Genomic DNA, 21,783 nt, shown 5'->3' with positions numbered 1-21,783 from the left:
TCTTTGCCAAAATGGCCAACTACTCAAGTCTTGTAATTTCTACAGCAAATATGTCGCACACTTCCCAGAAGCATCGGGACTTTGTGTCTGAGCCTATGGGCGATAAACCAGTCACAGCACTGGCCGGTATTGGAGAAGTTCTTGGCGGCAAATTGGAAGAACAAGGATTTGATAAGGTACTTCATATCTGAATATTTCATCATTCACTTTGGTTTACCATGTAACAATTCAGAGTCAGACATGCATATCTATTAGTTGTAGATTTACCGTATATCAGTGGCGGCTGGTGCTCAAAATTTTTGGGGGGGGCGCAAAGGAAAAAAAAAATTGCAGTCTCACTGTGCCCAAACGCAGCCACTGTTACATGCCATCAAACGCAGCCACTGTTACATGCCATCAAATGCAGCCACTGTGCCATCAATTTGCATCACTGTTCCATGCCATCAATTTGCACCACTGTGCCATGCCATTAAACGCAGTCACTGTGCCATACATTGTCACCACTGTGCCATGCTATTAAACGCAGTCACTGTGCCATCCATTGTCACTCTGTGTGAAAGGGTCCATTGAGATGCATGGAGTGTGTGTTTTATGAGCGTTTTTAATAGCGATTTTTTAACGCTAAAACGCTGTAAAAACGCTTCGGTGTGAAAGGGGTCTTGCAGTAGTAAGAATCGGGAGGGCTTTGTTGCAAAATATAGAACATCGGACAATATGTTGAATATCTGGCAGCCAAAAGGATAATGTGCGTCTGTATGTGCAGACCACTTCATCTCTGTACGGGGCAGCCATGGTGTCGGTCTCCATTTTTTGTTCTTTGCTTCGTGACTGGCAGGTGTCTATTTTCTTGTTTGGAGTACAGGAAAGGTGCAGGCAAAAGGAGGGACCGTACCTCCTACAGATTTTGTTTAAAAAAAAAGCTAGCCTCGTATGTAAAAACATGCATTTGTGTGTTTTTTTATTGTTTTTCCTGCATGGGTTTATTTTGCTGTAATGCATTTTTGGTGCACTTTAAGTGAGTTCTAGTGCAGTAAAAAACAAAACCGGTATAAAACCTGTACCGGTGTGTGAACTATGCCATTGGAAGCCATATAATCTACTGTCTGTGCATTTGTAATGCAGAAAAAAAACGTACTGGACTGAATCTGGTGTGAACCGGCCCTTACAGAGATGATCTTCAGTTTTCATTCTGAAGTTGATAACCTACTAAGTGCATTAAGTCAATCAAGCTTGCGTTGATTCCTTCAGCCTGTGTTCTGACAAAATGAATAACTGGGCAGAATGTGCAACCGGTGTCCCTTCCTGTGATGTGGAATCGGCTGTATCGCAAAATCGAGTGCACTGCGCATGCGCAACCCATCCCTTCAGTGGCTCACATCAGTGCACACAGGAATTTGCCTGACAAAATACTAGACATCAACTAACACTTACGAGATTTACGTTGCTAAGCTCATCTTGGTGCACCTTACACTCGACCTCATCACATCTACAGTAAGAAGGCAGGGCAGCAGACATCTTGCTACACCAAACCCTTTTTTTTTTTTTTTTTACTTGTCAACTAATTTCAGCAATCGAGTCAGCTTATCTACTTGCATATAATTGATGTCGAGTGTAAGGTGTATCAAGATGAGCTTAGCAACGTAATTGTCATAAGTGTTGATTTCTGCCGTGCGCATGCGCAGTAGTCAAGCATTTTTGTCAGGCAAATTCCTGTGTTTGCCGATGACTTGTCGGTATGGTTCCTCTATCGAGATAATTCCTGTAAGGACTGCGCAGGCGCAATCCTTGCTGACGGAAATCTCCGAACCACGGCCGGCATCCAGGCTCATTCCTTAACATCCCCGTGGATTGGAGGATGTTAAAAAAAAGAGCCAGGTGGCCGAGCAAGCGTAGCGAGCCATCTGAGCGAAGCGAGGACGTGAGGCTGACTGGCCACTTACCTCAAATTCCACGTCGCCCTGGAGGTTCGGTGATTTCCGTCGGCAAGGATTGCGCCTGCGCAGTCCTTACAGGAACCATCTTGATAGCCGGAACCATATTGTCAGATCACCGACGTTGGCCACTGAAGGGATGTATGACTCCATGGGGCGCCAGTGCGCTTGGTTTTGCGATACAGCTGATTCCAAGTCACAGGAAGTGACGAGGGTTGCACATTCTGCCAGGTTGGTCATTTTGTCACAACACCGGCCTCCTACACCCCAGTGGCCACTTCTAGATCTGACTCAGATAGTGTCAGGCCAACTCCCCATCCCCCATTCTTTTACAGTTTTTAGATGAGGTGGGATGTATACGAAGGAGAGTTCATGATCTTTGTTGAAGGGAATGTTTAAGGTGGCGTCGGATGACACGGCTAGACTATTCATCGCACCAACTTTAAGTTTGGAGGAGGACAAGGAGGTTGGATTTATCCTGAAAGACGGACCCACAAAAATCCCTATTCCAGGGATATGCAATTAGCGGACCTCCAGCAACAAAACTACAAGTCCCATCATGCCTCTGCCTCTGGGTGTCATGCTTGTGGCTGTCAGTCTTGCTATGCCTCGTGGGACTTGTAGTTCTGCAATAGCTGGAGGTCCGCTAATTGCATATACCTGCCCTATTCACTTGGTACCCCTACGATCCTAACTTTGAATGAGCCAAAAAAGATTTATGTGCATAGATCCCTAATAAGATGTTTACCATTCAAAGAAGCTAATGTCAATAAAGCCCCGTACACACAGGCCGAATGCCGAGTGACGATGTCATGACTATTGTAGTCTGATATTGCAACCATACTATTACCCTTCCCCTTGTAACCTTCCCCTCTTGACCCTCTTACCCAGTAAGGACACTGACAAAGTAAATTGGAGTAAAATTGGCCACAACAGCCATTTTATTTTGTAACCAAATTAAATTATATTTTAACCAAACGTGAAATAGGAATTTCCAACAACTCCAACTTTATTATTAACAAATATGTTATCCAAACTCTATTATTATTTACACCAGTCCCAATTGGTCTTTGACGGTAAACCCCAATTAACCTTTTCTTCACCACCAACACTGCGTCCCATTACCATAACCGGCCTCCAGCCGACCCAGCTCTGAGACACCCCTTTTTAACCTGCAGTGTACCATCACCGTATTACAGCGGACACCGTTCCACTGTAATAACCTCATAAGGGGGGCCATCCCACCGATGAGTCCCCCAACCATTTCCATTCCCTCAGTTAACTGCCACCATCAAAGACCAAGGACACCGCCACAGCCCGAAAGGGAAACCCCCTTTTCCTTACGGGCCCCTCCACACCCGCAGGGCCCTCTGAATTCCTTCCTGCACTCCCAGGACCCACAAATCCGTACCCACATCAGTTAGGTGAACACCATCCCTGAGCAGGTACAGCCCCAAATTAAGCTCCAATTCTCTGTGTCTAACCACTAACCCCCCATGATTTGCCACAAACCGCCCTAGCACCTTATTTACTTTTACTCTCCCTTTGTTGACCTGGTCCACTGACCTTGCCATACGCCAAGTAGTTTGCGCGACAATGTCGGACCATACTATCAGCATTCTCGGGAAAGATGCCCGCAACGTCAAGACATCCGCCTTGACTGCCGTCATCAAGTCCCCTATCGGCCGGATCCCCAAGTCGTTCCCCCCCCCGACGTGCAACAGTAGCACATCAGGAGGTCGGTCGAGCCGAGCATAACGCTGCACTTCAGACAGCACCCTGCTCCAACCCATCCCAGGGATACCCAACCACCTGACCGTTGCCTCCCGCCTGGAAATCCCCAACTGCCTACCTTCCGGCCTAGCATCTGCTCTCCTGGCACCCCTACAAACATATGAATGCCCCATTATCCACACGAGGCCTGGCTTTACTCCATCTGTAAAACAAAACAAACAATGAACATCCACACCTTAACCATAGCAATAAACCCGCCTTTTTTCCCCTGATCCCACACCCCTCACAAATCCAACGCCAAGTGTGGGCGCACATAAGAGCGAAATCTCCTAGATTCCCATCTCCCAATTCGTTTTACTGCTGCCTCATCCAACCCGCACCGGACCGCCTCGGTCGGCGCCCCAATGCGGAAGGAGTGCGAGGCAAACAGCCGCTCTTCCAACCCCACCTTCGTTAAACATTTCCTAAACAGGGCCGTAAATTGAAACCGTGAAACAAAAGACCCATCCCCATGCATCAAAAATGGACCCCCCCCCTTAGGGCGTACCTTCAAAAATTCCCTTACCACCCCTACCGGACAAGCCTCTGAACCCGGCAGTGAATACAGCAATACATCCACCCCTTTTCCCCCTTGATCTGTTTTCGAACGCCTCAGGCGAAAAACCACTTTGCCTTCCGCTAACCGAACGTCATCTACCAATAAACCCCCGGGAACCCGCTTAGAGGGACTGACTAGCTCCCCCACCCGAAACGCCCCGAAAAACGCAACCGAAAACACCGCCCTAAACAACCGTATTTCATATGCGGACGAACAAACCTCCCCAATACCCCAAAAATTCTGTGTAGTACGGAAAATGTCACCGGCCTCCGCGCATCACTGTTCCGACGTCCCTTCCTGTATCCTTTTACCGCTTGCCTTACCCAAAACGTCTTCGTAAAATCCTCCAGACCCTCCAGTTTAAACAAAAAGGCCAGGGCCGCCAGCTTCTTCTCCAACGCAGAGACGGACCCCACCTTTTCCATGTGTCTAGACACAAAATACACCACTAACCAGCCCATCTCCATGTCTCCCCGCTCCACCTCCGCCAATCGCTTAAAGCCAGCCCATTCCGCCCATACCTTAGAATATGCAGTCCACGTCGGCCCACTCACCGACCTCCTGAGCCAGTCTGCTGCGGCTCCAAAGCAAGTCCCCACATCCACCCTGGGCAAGGAACCCCTTCTGCGTCGGCCCCTGGAGCCAGCTCTCTGAACCTGTCCCACTGGAATCGAGACAGGGCATCAGCAAGCCTATTACCCACCCCTGGAATATGCACCGCATACAGGAAAATATTCCATTGAAGACAACGTAACACCAGGTGCCGCAGCAACCGCACCACCGGAACCGATGAACCGGAGATACGATTGATGACCTGCACCACCCCCATGTTATCGCAGTTCAACCTGATCTTCAAATCCCTGCATTCTGCCCCCCATAGCTCGATCGCCACCACCACTGGGAATAGCTCCAGCAGCACCAGGTTCTTTTCAAAACCCGCCGCCACCCAGGACTCTGGCCACGCCTCCGCGCTCCACCTTCCCTTAAAGAAGGCCCCGTAACCTGTGGATCCAGCTGCGTCCGTGACCAGGTCCAAATCAAAGTTGCTGAAGGGGCCGGACATCCAAATGGCCCTCCCATTGTATGTCTCTAGAAATGTGTCCCACACCTGTAAATCGGCCTTTAAATCCCCTGTCAACCTAATATAGTGCTTCGGTGCACGAACCCCCGCGGTTGCTGCCGACAGCCGTCGGCAAAAAACCCTGCCCATAGGGATGATGCGGCAGGCGAAGTTCAATTTTCCCAATAACGACTGCAACGTCCGCAACTGAACTTTGTCCCGCCCCACCATCCCCCGAATCTCCATCCGGAGATTCTCAACCTTGTCCCTTGGAAGCCTACACTCCATCTTTTCTGAATCAATCATGATACCCAGAAACATCAATTCCGTGCTTGGTCCCTCCGTCTTGTCGGCCGCCAACGGCACTCCGAACTTCTCCGCAATGTGCTGCAATGTAGCCAGCAAGACTGCGCACACTTTGGATGACGGGGGTCCCACGCACAGGAAGTCATCAAGATAGTGGATAACGGAATCCACCCCTGCCACGTCCCTGACCACCCACTCTAAGAATGAACTAAACGTCTCAAACAGTGCGCATGAAATCGAGCAGCCCATAGGCAAACACTGATCCACGTAAAACCCCTCCTGCCATCGGCAACCCAACAGCCTAAAACTGTCCGGGTGTACCGGTAGCAAGCGGAACGCAGCCTCAATGTCCGACTTTGCCATCAGGGCGCCCCTCCCGTAACGCCGCACCCATCGCACCGCTGCGTCAAACGACGTGTACGACACGGAGCATGCTTCTGGATCTATTGCGTCATTCACCGACCCCCCTTTTGGGAAAGACAAGTGGTGAATGAGGCGATACTTGTTTGGTTCCTTCTTGGGCACCACCCCCAGAGGCGACACTACCAAATCAGGCAGTGGCATCTCTGTGAAAGGCTCAGCCATCCTGCCCAGTTCCACTTCTTTTGCTAGTTTCGCCGATACCACTGCAGGATTCTCCAAGGCAGACCGCAGATTCTTCGCCAAGGGTGGCGCCTTCGACAAAGAACTGGGAATGACGAAACCCTCGGAGAACCCCGACGCGAGCAGCTGAGCTGCCGCCCTATCCGGGTACCTATCTAGAAAAGGTCCCATCTTTTCCCCCCTCACTGGCGTTGCCCCCTTTGCTAGCAGCGTCCCCCGCCCGCTTGCCCTTCTTAAAGCACCGTGACAGGGGGTGAGCACCCCCGCATCCGGAGCACTCGTGCTTAAAACGGCAGGTTCCCCCAAACTTGCAGGAACCTTCGTTGAACTGCCAACACACCCCCCATTTTTTTCCGGCCGGCGATCCAGAAGTGGGTGTACCCCCGGCCCCCCCCCTGAAAAAACGGGGTATTAGTTCTGGGTGCGGAAATCATCCGCATCCACAAGCTAATGTCCTTGTGGTCCCAACGCAGCAACGGGCGAACCGCCCGCCGCTGCCGAAACTGCTCGTCGTACCGCAGCCATCCCGTTCCCCCATAAACCCGCTGAGCTTCCCCAATGGCGTCCATGTAGCAGAAAAGCGCAGAACAATGTTCCGGGCTCTTCTCCCCAATGACGCTGGCCATGATTGCAAACGCTTGCAGCCAATTACTAAACGTACGGGGAATCAAACCATACCACCTCTTTTCCTCATCGTCCTTTTTTACACTATCTGGTTTAACCCTGTCAAGATTGAATTTTTCTAAAGGCAACAGGGAAAAAATTTCAACATACTCACCCTTTTCTATCTTATCCTTGACCTCCTGTTTTAAATGGGACCCCAGCGGACCCTCAAAACATACATACATTTCACCTCTCGCCGCATCTGCCAACCTGACCTCATCCACCCTGCCCCCCCCGGGCTTCCCACCCCCCGCGGCGTCTCCTGAACCACCCACGGTTGCCGCCTCCTTTCCCCCCCCAATCAGGACTGGTGCCCCCACCACTACGGGGACCTCCCCCCCAGCATTAACCCCCAACCAGGGCGCGGCCTGAGGCGGCATCACCACCCCGCCCCCCCCAGCAAAACGTTGCATTAGGTCCCCCATACCCCTCAACAAATCTTGAAGCCCACCAGAGGAACCCTGGGTGGCAGGCATTACCCCCGCCACCCCGGGGCCCCCGGACGTCGGCAGCACATTCCCCCCCACATTGCCCCCCATTACCGGAGGCCCCCAACCCCCAACATTGAACATAACAACGCAGCCAAATCCCCAGAAGTAAAATTAGTGAACTTACCAGGCTGACCAGGAGCATCCCTCACAGCCGAAACCGGAACCTCCACCGCTGGCGAATCCTCCACCCGATCTTCCTCGTCCGATCCAGATGACTCCACCTCAGATCGACATTCCGAGACCGGCGTTGCCGACGACGTCAGCCCCCCAGGCCCGGTAAGCCTGGAGGCCGAAGACCCCAGCCTCCCGGCGGGTCGTCCTCTCCCCCTCAACCTGGTCGTGGACGCATCCGACTGTCTGCTCTGTCCCTGGGATCTACAAGACACCTCCATCCGCCTCTCAGGTGATTCTGGCCTCCCCGCTGACCTGGAGCCGGTGGTCCTGATCCGAGAGGACCCCCCGGCCGTTCCCTTGCCTGTCTCTAGTTGGGATCCCCCCCTTGTGTTTCGGGATGTTCCTGAGGGACTCGCTCCTGCTGTTGTATTTTGAGTGGGCAAGGAACGGGCGCCATTACGGCCCGATGCCCCGCCCACAGGGCCCAAAACGAGCGATGTATTCTGTCTACCCGCACCCCCAGCAGAAGCATGAGAGCGCTTGGCCGGTGGGGGTGCTGGGTCCTCACGAGGGCTCCTGTTAGGCCGCTGGCTTCTGGCAGTGGGTGTTGGGGAATATCTATCCGGCGCTCGCGACCTCCGTGCGCGTGGAGTGGCTGCATCTGCGGCCCGCGACCCCCCCGCTTCTTCTGAAATAAGTCCCCCCCACCTGTTCCTCGAGCCATCCTGGCTCTCTACTAGCCGCTGCTGCGCGCAATTTGGCCAAAAATAAGTCAATGTTCTGCATTTTGCCAAAATATGGAGAAGTGAAAAAACCTGTCCTCCTTCTCTGCTTCCTTCCCGGGCTGAGCACGTGGGCCGCCCCCACCCCCCTTTTATACCACTCCTCCCCCCTTTCACAAAATGGACTTCAGCCTCCTCCCTTGCTACCACCTCTTTCCATTAACCCCCTGGTTGCCTGACATACACCACCAGTCATGCCCGGCCCTGCATTACTTTTCCTTTGTGCTTGTCATTCCGGGCCTCACTGCTGGTTTAAAGCGGGGGTTCACCCTGTTAAAAAAAAAAAAAAAAGTTTTTTTTTATTAGACCATTAAATTCGGCATCGTAGCGCGAGCTACGGTATGCCGGTCTTACATTTTTTATGCCCGTACTCACTGTGCTATCGATGATTGAAGAATCCGGGGAATGGGCGTTCCTATGGTGAGAGAAGGTGATTGACGGCCGGCCCTGGCACGTCACGCTTCTCCGGAAATAGCCGAAATAGGCTTGGCTATTCACGGCGCCTGCGCATAGCCTGTGCGCAGGCGTCGTGAATAGCCGAGACCTACTCCGGCTGTCTTCGGGGAGCGTGACGTGCCAGAGCCGGCCGTCAATCATCCTCCCTCTCCATAGGCACGCCCATTCCCCGCGGGAGTCGGATTCTTCAATCATCGATACCACAGTGAGTACGGGGATTAAAAATTTAAGACCGGCATACCGTAGCTCGCGCTACGATGCCGAATTTAATGGTCTAATGATGGAAAGGAGGGTGAACTACCGCTTTAATTGAAACTGACCTGTGTGTATGTTAGCCGGTCGTTTGGTAGTGAGTGAGGTAGGTGTGCAGATAGTCTAGAAAGAAATGTAGTTATATTACATCTTAAAGCGAGTTCAGCAGGCTGAAAGAAGGGGGGAAAAAAACTGATTCCTCCATAACTTTTTTTTTTTTTTTTTTTTTTTTTTTAGCAGTGTATGACTTGTCAGCTCGCAAAGCTAGTTGCCTAAATTTCAAGTATTATGCCGCTTACACACAGTCAGAATTTCCGACAAGAAAAGCCTTTGGTCGGAAATTCCGACCCATGTGTAGGCCCTATCGGACTTTTTCTGTCTTTTTCTGACAGGAAAAATTTGAGAGCTGGTTCTCAAATTTTCCGACGGGAAAAGTTCTTGCCGGAAATTCCAATCGACTGTATGCAATTTTGACACGCAAAAACACACGCATGCTCGGAATCATTTGACTTCATTTTTTTTCAAGTCGCTGTAGTGTTGTGCGTCACCACGTTCTTGACTGTCGGAATTTTGTGTGACCGTGTGTATGCAACTCAATTTTGAGCCAAAATTCAGTCGCAAAAAATAACACGGTTTTCTTGTCGGAATTTGCGATCGTGGGTATGCGGTATTGGTGTATATCAGGGGTATCGGTAGTATCCACTGCCCTCCCTTTTTAGAACCAAAAATCTTAAAACCGCATTAACTACCCCACCAGCTAAATCCTCAGCAACAAAAACCTTCCCATTTGTTTTTACCTGCTGAGGACAGTAATGCCCCGCTTCGGTTAATTCTTTGTCCCCATTCCTCTGAACGCATGCCCAAAATACTGCTAAATTCCATAATAAGTAGCTCAGATTATACCTTCCTTTATAATACAAAGACTTGGATTTCCATAAGAATGTTATTCTGCTTCTAAATGCGGGGGCGTTATGATAAGTCATTAATGCAGATGCTTACGGTAATTAAAAATATCCACAAATTTCCACACAATTCTTGCTCTGCTGTTTTTTTTTCCTTTTTAAACCACTCAGATAGGATTCTGAATGCTGTAACAGCAAAGTGTTTGTCTGCATCAGAGATTGCTTTGTCAGAGGGGGAAGTACATGGCATAAAGCTGCACTGTGAAAAAATGCAATATGTCCTGCTTTCTCTACTTTTTTTTTTTTTTTTTATTTGTGTGCGCAGTCGCAGCATGTCGGTGTGAACTAAACGAATGGGCCATAGGGCAAATTGCCATGTTACATAGTTGGGTCCCTTTCACACAGGCAGACCGTTCAGTTTTTTTTTTAGGCAGACCTGAACGGATGCTCCATGCAGGTCTATGGAGCGACTGATGTCAGCAGTGACATGTTCGCTGACATCCGATCTGCTAAATTCAGACTGATGAAACCCTATTTTCCATCCGTCTGACTGATCGGATGAAAACGGACAGGCGGTCTGTTTTCATCCGATCCCCATAGGGGAGAGCGGAGCTCTGACAAGTCCATCTGTCATCTGCCTGCTCAGCGGGGTTCAACAGAGAAATCCCTGCTGAGCAAAGTGGAGTCCGTACTGAACACGTTCGTGTGAAAGGGGCCTTTTTCAGGTTGAAAAGTCCATCCAATTGAACCATAAAGTAAGGGAAAAAAATTCCTTCCCGATCCCCCAAGAGGCAATCGGATTTTCTCTGGATCAACTTTACCTACAAATCTTAGTACTCAGTTATATTCTGTACATTTAGGAAAGAATCCAGGCCTTTCTTAAAGCAATCTACTGAGCTGACCAGAACAACCTCTGGAGGGAGTCTTTTCCACATGTTCACAGCTCTTACTGTGGAGAAACCTTTCCGTATTTGGAGAGGAAATCTTTTCTTCTAGACGTAAAGAATGCCCTCTTGTCCTCAGTGTTGACCGTAAAGTGAATAACTCAAAACCAAGTTCACTATATGGACCCCTTATATATTTGTACATCTTGATCATATCCCCCCTTATCTCAAGAGAGAATAAATTCCGTTCCTCTAATTTTTCCTCATAGCTGAGCTCCTCCATGCCTCTTATCAGTTTGGTTGCCCTTCTCTGCACTTTCTCCAGTTCCCCGATATCCTTTTTGAGAACTGGTGCCCAAAACTGAACTGCATATTCCAGATGAGGTCTTGCTAATGATTTGAACAGGGGATCTTGGACTGCATATGGGGTTAATGGTGCCCCTAGTTTTTTTTTTTTTTTTTTTTTTTAGGTTTGGGAACACATGGTAGTCTTCGGGAGAAAGAACTGTCTCTGCACAAAATGTAATTTCTGAAGGAAAGTCATTTAAAACTACTCGCGGCTATTCATGAATTGTCGGTCCTGGCAATACAGAGAAAATACACTGAAAAAAAATCATTACTTTTTTATCTGTATTGCTGGGACCTGACAATTTATTGATGACGCAAGTAGTTTTAAATGACTTTTTCTTTCTTCAAAAATGACATTTTGTGCAGGGAACCAAAATAATAAGTGTGGGAGTCCCCCCAAATTTCATATCAGGCCCTTCAGGTCTGGAATGGATATTAACTGCTTGCCGACCAGCCGTCGCAGTTTTATGGCGGCAGGTCGGCTCTGCTGGGCGAGAGCACGTAGATCTACGTCATCTCTCCCAGCAGCCAATAGGGGGGGTGCGCGTGCCGCTGGAGGTGTGCACGCGCGCCCCCCCCCGCTCGCTCCTGATGCCCGTGCCCCGCGGTTGCGATCACTGCCGGGCACCCACGATCGCTCGTTAGAGCGAGACCTGGGAGCTGTGTGTGTAAACACACAGCTCCCGCTCCTGTCGGGAGAAATGCCTGACCGTCTGTTCATACAATGTATGAACAGCAATCAGTAATTTCCCCTAGTGAGTCCACCCCCCTACAGTTAGAACACACCCAGGAAACATACTTAACCCCTTCCCCGCCCCCTAGTGTTAACCCCTTCCCTGCCAGTGGCATTTTTATAGTAATCAATGCATTTTTATAGCACTGATCGCTATAAAAATTGCCAATGGTCCCAAAAATTTGTCAAAAGTGTCCGCCATAATGTCGCAGTACCGAAAAAAAACGCTGATTGCCACCATTACTAGTAAAAAAAAAAAAGTATAAAAATTGCTAAAAAAACTACCCCCTATTTTGTAAACGCTATAACTTTTGCGCAAACCAATCAATAAACGCGTATTGCTTTTTTTGTTTTGTTTTTTACGAAAAATATGTAGAAGAATACGTATCGGCCTAACCTGAGGAAGAAAATTGTTGTTTTACATATTTTTGGGGGATATTTATTATGGTAAAAATTTTTATTTTTTTCAAAATTGACGCTTTATTTTTGTTTATAGCGCAAAAACTAAAAACCGCAGAGGTGATCAAATACCACCAAAAGAAAGCTCTATTTGTGGGGAAAAAAAGCCTGCCAATTTTGTTTGGGAGCCACTTCGCACAACCGCGCAATTGTCAGTTAAAGCGACGCAGTGCCGAATCGCAAAAAGTGCTCTGGTTTTTGACCAGCAATATGGTCCGGGGCTTAAGTGGTTAAGGGAAACCCTGTGGCGTGCCAGAGGGGGGGGGGGGGAGCTGCCGGAAACCCTTGTTATGTCAGAACGGGGCAGGGTCACTCTTCCACGTCACGAGTCAAATCATTAGCGAGACCTCATCTGGAATATGCAGTTCAGTTTTGGGCCCCATTTTTTTTAATTACTTTTCTCTGTATTGCCAGGACTGACAATTCATGAATAGCCGCAAGTAGTTTTAAATGATTTTTTTTCCTTCAGAAATTACATTTTGTGCAGGGACAGTTCTAAACACGGGAAACAGGCATACTTTAGACACCCCCCAGGTACGAAAATTAAAGGAATATTTCACTTTTATTGTTTCACTTTAAGCATTATTAAAATCACTGCTCCCAAAAAAAGGCAGTTTTTAAAACTTTTTTTTTTTGCATTGATACATGTCCCCTGGGGCAGGACCCGGGTCCCCAAACACTTTTTGGGACAATAACTTGCATGTTAACCTTTACAATTAACAATTTTGATTTCTCCCATTGACTTTTAAAGGGTGTTCCGTGACTTTTCGAATTTCCCGCAAAGACCAGCAAAAAAATTAAACAAATTGGGCTTTATATATGAAATATTAACATGTTTTTAGGTATTTCCTCTTCTTTAAGACAACGTAAGCTTTTAAACTAGTTATTTACATAGAATCCTGCTGCTTGGCAGTGGGTCAGCTTGCCACTAGAATAAGCCAACGGGGGCAAGCAAAAATACAAGAATGAGGACGTTTTAGAAGGGCTTGCTGTGATGTTCAGTGGGTTGACCCTTAAAGCAGAACTCCGGGCAATTTTTTTTTCCATGTCCTTGTTGCTGGTCTCCTACCTTCACTAACTTTTTTCCATGTTCTTCTGAGCTCTGTAGTTCCTCTGTAATAGGCTGTTGAACTTACTGAAAAACAGTTTTTGCCTGCTGACATTCTGTTTGTAAGGCTGCTGGCTGCTACCCCTCTCTGAACTCAGCCAGCGGTCTGACACGCTCCCTTGTAGTCCTCTGAAAACAAGCAGGGAGGAAGCAGAGATGTTGTGGGCAGATGGGGTCTCACAGGCCCCTTGTCTGTGGCACCCATAGAGGAGGAGTCCTCCTTCTCCTCCCCCCTCCTCCTCCTCCTCCTCCTCCATCCTCCTCCTCCCTGGCAGCAATCTGCCCCTCCACTGTCCCCGCAAACCCCCCCCCCCCCCACCTGCTATCTCTGTGCAGAGCGGGGATTATTAGAAATCAGTTGTATGACACAGAAGGGATGTCCTGCTGTGTCAGGTATTGTATATCAGAACACCAGTTGTTGAACTCCACCTCTCTCCGGTATTGGCACTGTGCGCTGTCAATCACAGTACCGGGAGGCGGGACATCAGCATACAGTGTTCTCATATACAATACCTGATCCCGCTGTGTCATACAAGCAATTTCTAATAATTATCCCTGCTCTGCACTGGTGGGACAGACATGCTGCACTTGTGGGCTTTGGTGGGCCCTGGCATGATGCGGCTCTGGTGGGCACTTGTGGTCCCTGACACGTTGCACTGGTTTACATTTATATTAAAATGCTTTGTGTTTATAAGGCTGTAACCCATCAATACCATGTGTTATATATGGCTTGCTGGCTGCAGAATGAGGGGTGTGATTTATGTTGAAGTGGGGGAGTTCACATTTACATGTACAAGCCTAGTGTACCTCCCACATTCACTCCCATCTCAAAGATTCATTGGAAATGTAGTCTGATAACAGAGAGAGCGAGAGAGAAGAGGATATGATGCAATCACTGTTCCAAGAGATCCTCCCTGCCAGAGAAGCGCTTCCTGGTGACGTAGCAATACGAAACGTACTTCGAGGCGTTTCTTGGTCACGTTGCTTCCGGTCCCTTTGGTTAATTGCGCTGGATGGTGGAACGCATACCAGCAACGAGCCGGGAGGCACCATTTGATTCAGACGTGAGTAGTCTTGGTGCCGGGCTATTTAAGCAGTCATTTGACTTTGTTTTTTTTATGTTTTTTAAATAAGCAGGATTACACTATTGTAACAAGTGAAATATTTGCGCTGTAAAGTGTTATACAGATTAATGTGTGTGTGCATATAACCACATATATATACAAGTACAAAAAAATGGGTGGGGAAAGTCCAAAAAAGGGGAAGTGACACTAATATACCAGTAAACAATATTGTTGAATAGTCCTTAATCGAGGGCACAGTGCTGAAGAGGTCCAGGTACAACAAAATCCAACCGTGTAGGGGTGCAGTTCATCAATACTTAATCCAATCAATAACGTTGTGAAGTGAAAAATGTTGAAAAACACAACAATAAAAGTAATATAAAAATAAATATAAAAATAAAAATAAAAATAAGGGTCAAAGTATTTAAGAAGAAGGAGGCCTTGTATCCAAAAAGGGTGAAAAGATAGAGAGTGAGCCATAACCAAGATCTCATATATGCACCTCTAGTGATCCCAGCAGCTCACCTCCAATCTGGCAAGCTGGATTAAATCAGCCTGATCCTGATGGGTGTAAAACTCACATTTAAAATCGAAATTGCTGCATCAATCCGACGAGTGGCGAACTCGTATGTCCAACAAGAGCCGATTCGTGAACCATTGGGGACACGGGACCCCTAACCCTGGAGAATCAGTAAGGGAGAGGAAGGAGGGACTGACGAGCTCGGCGTTCGTGGATAAGAGACCCAGTTTTTTCACCCATATGTGAGTGCATCTCCACTGGTTTAAATCAGAAGACATTGCTACCCCTCTCTGTGACGTTATCACACCATTTGGTTTCTACCCTTTTTTACTTTTTCATGTAACACACTTTATGGAGACCCGTATGTGATATCCAACAACGGACCACACCCATCAGGATCAGGCTGATTTAATCCAGCTTGCCAGATTAGAGGTGAGCTGCTGGGATCACTAGAGGTGATCCCAGCAGCTCTGTGCCCTCGATTAAGGACTATTCAACAATATTGTTTACTGGTATATTAGTGTCACTTCCCCTTTTTTGGACTTTCCCCACCCATTTTTTTGTACTTGTGTATATATATGTGGTTATATGCACACACACATTAATCTGTATAACACTTTACAGCGCAAATATTTCACTTGTTACAATTATCACTTTTTGTCTATCGAGGTAGACCCCTTTTTTATTTGCAGCAGTATCCCCACTTTTCACTTGTCCCCTCACTCTAGACAGCGCAGGAGTTCACTTCACTTACACTAGGATTACACTATTGGTTTCCCTTTATATATATTTTTTTCTCATATACCCCATTTACGGTCTTGCGGAGGAGGGATCCCCCCCCCCCCCCCAACACTCTCCTACATTGCGCAAGTTTATCTTGCTAAAAGCACCACTTGACCTGCTTTTTAATGAGAGAGGTTACTTCTGGTAAGCTGAACCCACATATGGAGCACATTGGATGTAATAACTCAGTCATATGCATAAGACTTTTTTTTTTTTTTTTTTCACTTTGTATTCAAATTCATATGCATAGTGATGTAATTTATAATATTGCACTTTAATATGAATTGGTTTACAGTTTCATTTAAACATTCTTGCACATTAGACCTATTGGTCATCATATGAGCCACCCCCTCACACCCTATTCAATCTCAGCTTGTTGCCTGTATAAAAGACACCTGTCCACAGAAGCAATTAATTTAGATTCCAATCTCTCCACCATGGCCAAACGGCTTGGTGAGAAGATAACAGTTGGTGCGATTTTATTCACAAATGGAAGAAACTGTCAATCTTCCTCGGTCTGGGGCTCCATGCAAGATCTTACCTTGAACGGTGAGGAATCAGCCAAGAATTGCATGTGAGAATCTTGTCAATGATCTCAAGGCAGCTGGTACCATAGTCACCAAGAAATAAATTGGTAACACACTACGCCGTAAAGGACTGAAATCCTGCAGCGCCCACAAGGTTCCCCTGCTCAAAGCTCATGTAAAGGCCTGTCTAAAGTTTTGCTAATGAACATCTGAATAATTCAGAGGAGAATTGGGTGACAGTGTTGTGGGCAGATGAGACCAAAATCAAGCTTTTAGGAATCAACTCGTCCTGTTTGGAGGAGAAATGCTGCATATGACTAAGAACACCATCCCCACCGTCAGATATGGAGGTGGTAACATTATGCTTTGGGGGTGTTTTTCTACTAAGGCAGGGATCCTCAAACTACGGCCCTCCAACTGTTGAAGAACTACACATCCCATGAGGCATTGTAACACACTGACATTCAGACATGACTAGGCATGATGGGAATTGTAGTTCCTGGACAACTGGAGGGCCGTAGTTTGAAGACCCATGTACTAAGGGGACAGCACAACTTAACTTCTTCAAAGGGAAGGACGGGGCCATGTACTGTCAGTTCTTGGTTGAGAAGAACCTTCTTCCCTCAGCCAGGGCATTGAAAATTGGTTGTGGATGGGTATTCCAGCATGACAATGACCCAAAACACACGGCCAAGGCCACAAAGGAGTGGCACTTAAAGGTCCTAGTCGGTCTCCAGATCTTAATCCTATAGAAAATATGTGGAGGGAGCTGAAGGTTGAAGTTACCAAAAGCCTCAAAACCTTAATGACTTGGAGAGGATCGGCAAAGAGGGTGGGACAAAATCCCTCCTGAGATGTGTGCAAACCTGGTGGCCAACTACAAGTACTGCCTGAACTATGTGATTGCCAACAAGGGTTTTGCCACCAGGTACCAAGCCATGTTTTGCGAAGGGGTCAAGTACTTATTTCACTCATTAAAATACAAATCCATTTATAACTTTATTTGAAATGCATTTTTCTGTATTTTTTTTTTTGTTTGTAATTCTGTCCCTCTGTTAAAATAAACTTTACAATTAGACTGATCGTTTTTGTCAGTGTGCAAACTTACAAAATCAGCAGGCGATCAAATACTTTTTCCCCCTCACTGTATAGGTTGATGCACCATAAGTGAATGTTTGAAAGGCGTTTATAAACGTGCCCATATAAATACCCAAACCATTTTTTTTGGTCTGTCCTGGTGATCATCTTTGGCAAAACAAAGTGAAGGTAAATACATAATTTTGCCGTTGTCATCACAGCAACCAGTGCCATCTGTCTAAGATGCATTTTTTTCCCCATTTTTTAGAGGTTTCCTGGTGTGTTTCCAGGACAAGAAGTGAAGGGAAATCTCTCCAATGCAAACATTTTGGCTATACGTACTTTTAAAATCTACAGGCCAGTGTGTTCTTTATTAATTTGAAAGGTTAATTTTGTCATTCCTTGCTAAAAGGTTTGTGTATTTTGCAGGCTTATGTGCTTCTGGGACAGTTTCTTGTGTTTAAGAAGGATGCAGACGACCTCTTTAAAGACTGGTTGCAAGATTCATGTGGAGCGAATTCCCGTCAAGCAGAGTTATGTTCATCTTGTCTGAAAGAATGGTGTTCATCCTTCCTCTGAAGTTCTTCAACTTTAAAGTTCCATATTTTATTGACCTTCAGTTTTACATTCCATTAGATTAGCTTATGTTTACTAAATTGTTTGCTAAGGAATAAAGATTTAAGATAGTTACCTCTGTGCAGCCTTTACACCATATTGTACTTCATCCATTGACCAACAAGAAGGTGTGTACATAAAAAAACAAAAAGGCTTCTCTTAAAGCAGAAAGAGTCTGCATTAAAAAGCAGGACCTTTGGTAAATTCAGACCATGACCTTCTGTTCCATTGGATTATAATGACTTTATTCTGGCTGCACCTTCCTGACCCAGTATAGTTTATGCAAGGGCTGAGTGGGGAAAGCTCCCATCCTATAAGGCCTCGTACACACGACAGAGATTCTCGGCAGAATTCGCCGAGAAACTCGGTCAAAACCCGGATTCTGCCGAGAATCTCTGTCGTCTGTACAGTTTTGGCTCGATGGAGCCGCCGAGGAGCTCGACGAGAAAATAGAGAACATGTTCTCTATTTTCTCGTTGGCCGCGTTGTTCTATAGGAGAAGGCGGCCCGCCGAGCTCCTCGGCGGCTTCATCCCAAAACGAGACGAGGAACTCGACGTGCCAAGCACGTCGAGTTCCTCTGTCGTGTGTACGGGGCCTAAGGCAAAGTGTGTCTGTTTTAGAATTACTTAGTAAGCGGAATGGCTGCACAAGAGGGTAAAAATATAAATCACTCATATCTGGGAGGGACAGGCAGAGCATTTCTATAGAGCTGCAACAAGCTGAATGCCAGGAATTCAGCTACTTTGTAAAATGTGCTGGATATGTAGGGGGTTAAATCCAATGGGGTGCATGCTACCCTGTGGGCATCTCTTTAATTTACATTTCTTCTGAGTGCCAAAAGCATTGCTATGCTTCTGGTACTTTGACGTTGGACTCTAAGAATGCAGTTGCATGTAGCTGCTGTGCCTGCCTCACCCCTCCCCTTTGTGCTTTGTGTTCTCTTTGACAGAATACATAGGCTTCTTGGATTGAACAGTGGAGGGGGAAGGGCAGACATGTGTGCAAGAAGAGTGTCTGTCCTGTCAGAGCCCTGGGAGTATTGTGATAGCTGCACTTCTGTAGCTCTGGAAAACTGTTGTATGTAATTTAAAGTGATACAGGAGGTGGCATGCACCTTGTTGGAATTAATTCGGTATGCCAGCACATTTTATAAAGTGTCTGAATTCCTGGAGTTTGACTTTTTATATAAAAACGGTTGACATCTTGTATTGGGATTATTTCTTCTCATAGCCTTTAAAAAAGGACTCGAGGAACAATTGTCACTTGTTTTAAATGCATTTTAGTAAGTGGAACTCCCAATTTTGTCTTGATAACTAATCTATTATTAGATATCTCTGTATTGATTTCCTCTATTCCATCTTTTGAAATGTTCCTCTGCATGTATGTTAAACAAAAATAAATAAATACACAGCTTTCCTTCTCAAACTATACATTTTGCCTTTGTGACATTCAGCATTGCACAGATAATTCATGCCCTGTGAGCTCTTGATTACACAATACTGCTGTAGTTTTCTACATGACATCTGATACTCGGTGGTGGGGATTTACTAAAACTGGACTGTGCAAAATCTGATGCAGCTCTGCATAGAAACCAATCGGCTTACAGGTTTTGTCAAAGCTTTATTGAACAAGCTGATTGGCTACTATGCACAGCCTGCCCACCACCTTACAATGGAAGAGGTCAAAGCGCATTTTTCCCATTGCACACATTCCTAGAAAAGGCTATAGAATAAGCGGGTTCTGTGGAACAGTTTATCGCCAGCACACTTTTGAATTGTCAAAATCAACATCTAAACATTTATTACTTTCTAGACCTCTGTTAATTGGCCCACAGAGTGCTCTTCAGGTCTAAAGTCATGGCACAGTCTCTGGTAAGACCTAGTCTCTAAATCGCTTTGCAAGCAAAGCCATTTGGCCCAAAGTAAATGCACATCTGGAAGCTCTATCCTAAACCCACTGCACTGATCTGGTTAGAATTTGACCTTTGGGCACTTGGCTCTGCATAGTGGTACTGGGTTTATGTACTGTTTGCTGCAGACTGCTTTCCATGTCCAGAGCCGTGGCACAGTCTCCACTCTAAGCCAGTCTGAGAATTCAGGTAATGAGTAAGGCTGCTCGGGCCTCATTGTTGGTACAAATCTGCATACATTTTAAATTTCCTGCCACCATCATCTTACTATGGTTATGATAAAGGTGAAAGAACTGAGCGCGGGTGTCATTTCCTAAGTGGTACAGTGTTGTACACATGCTTTGTATTGTTTCACCATTCAACCAGGGGAAGTGTCTTTCTGTTGCTGCTCCTCATTCTGAGACACTGTGTGGATTCTCTGGTCCCTAGTTTAGTTCCCCAGCCTGTCTACAGTTCCCCAGCCTTTTGCTACCTCTGGCTGCTTGTGATTTTTTTCATCAGCATTGGCTGCTTGGGTTTGTAAATATACAAGGCTTTGCCTCATTTTGGGCCTAGTTCCCTGCTACAAGGTGCGACCTGTGATTTCAAAGATGAATAAGGGATGGTTATTCTGCTGTAATGGGTGACTGCCTCTGTTGCTGGGAGTGATTTTTCTGTATCCCTAGAAGGAACTGATGCCTGTAATGTAAATCTTGGTACCCATATTACCAGATACATGCTGGGCTGAGACCTCCCATGCCAATTATAAGACCTTTCTTATCCACTAAGGTGTGTGTTTTGCTCTGCAGTGTAGTTGAGTATCATGGGAAATGTAGTTGCAAAACATCTGGGGGGTCAGTGGTCACCATCACTGACCACCAACTTGGTAGATGGGGTGTTTTTTTTTGGCAAAGCTTAATTGAACAAGCTGAAGTTGGATTCTGTTTGGCTGCAATGCACAGCAGCATTCAATTTTGCACTCTCCCAGTTTTAGTACATCAACCTCTGATTCCTGATGCCTCTAGTGCTAGGGATGTGAGACAATCTCAATACATGAGATCTTGGGATGGAGTGGAGCAACCCCATTCCTCATCTACTACTACTACTACTACTACTACTACTACAGTAATCCCTCATAGACGATCAGTTTACCTCCCATTCAGGCTGCACACCTCATGTCCTCTGATTCAGCTGCCCAACCTTCAGTCTGAAAGGTCTCCATTTTTTTATTTTTTTTGGAGGTTTTGTTCTTACCATGTGCATCTAAAAAAATTAGAATATCAAAAGGTTCATTTTATTTCAGTAATTCAATTAAAAAAGTGCAACTCCTATATCATATAGATTCATTATACACCAATATATTTTAAGCATTTTTTTCATTTTGATGATTATGGCTTACCAAATCCAAAATGCAGTATGTTACAATGTTGTGAAAAAGTTCAATATTGTAGACCCATGGTGTCTGCTAATTAACGCAAAAACATCTTTAAAATTTTCCTGAGCCTTTAAACGGTCTCACAATCTGGTTCAATAGGCTACACGATCATAGGGAAGACTGCTGCCTTGACAGTTGAGAAGACAGTCATTGACACCTTCCACAAGGGAGGTTAAGTCATAAAAGGTCAATGCTTAAGAAGCTGGCTGTTCATAGAGTGCTGTATCCAAGCATGTTAATGGGAAGTTGAGTGGAAGGAAAAAGTGTGGTAGAAAAAGGTGCACGAGCAACAGGGATAGCCGCAGCCTTGAGTGAATTGTGAAGCAAAGACCATTCAAGAATTTGAGGGCGATTCCCAAGTAGTGGACTATGGCTGGTGTCAGTGCTTCAAGAGCTACCACACAGACATGTCGTGGACATGGGCTACAACTGTTGGAGTCCTTGTGTC

General features: G+C 46.5%; 1 protein-coding gene across 1 annotated transcript in view; it reads left to right on the top strand.

Moving 5' to 3' along the window:
* Positions 1 to 18,081, top strand: part of LOC120937639 (barrier-to-autointegration factor-like protein) — a 270,321-nt gene extending 252,240 nt beyond the window's left edge. The window contains exons 2-3 of the mRNA XM_040351023.1: positions 46 to 176; positions 17,825 to 18,081. Coding sequence (XP_040206957.1) covers positions 46 to 176; positions 17,825 to 17,974 — 281 coding nt within the window. The 3' untranslated portion in view covers positions 17,975 to 18,081. The remainder of the gene's footprint in view (positions 1 to 45; positions 177 to 17,824) is intronic.
* Positions 18,082 to 21,783: the final 3,702 nt, after the last annotated feature.

This window comes from Rana temporaria, chromosome 4 (genome assembly GCF_905171775.1).
Source record: "Rana temporaria chromosome 4, aRanTem1.1, whole genome shotgun sequence".
NCBI lineage: Eukaryota > Metazoa > Chordata > Amphibia > Anura > Ranidae > Rana > Rana temporaria.
This window is presented reverse-complemented; position numbering and strand designations above follow the sequence as displayed.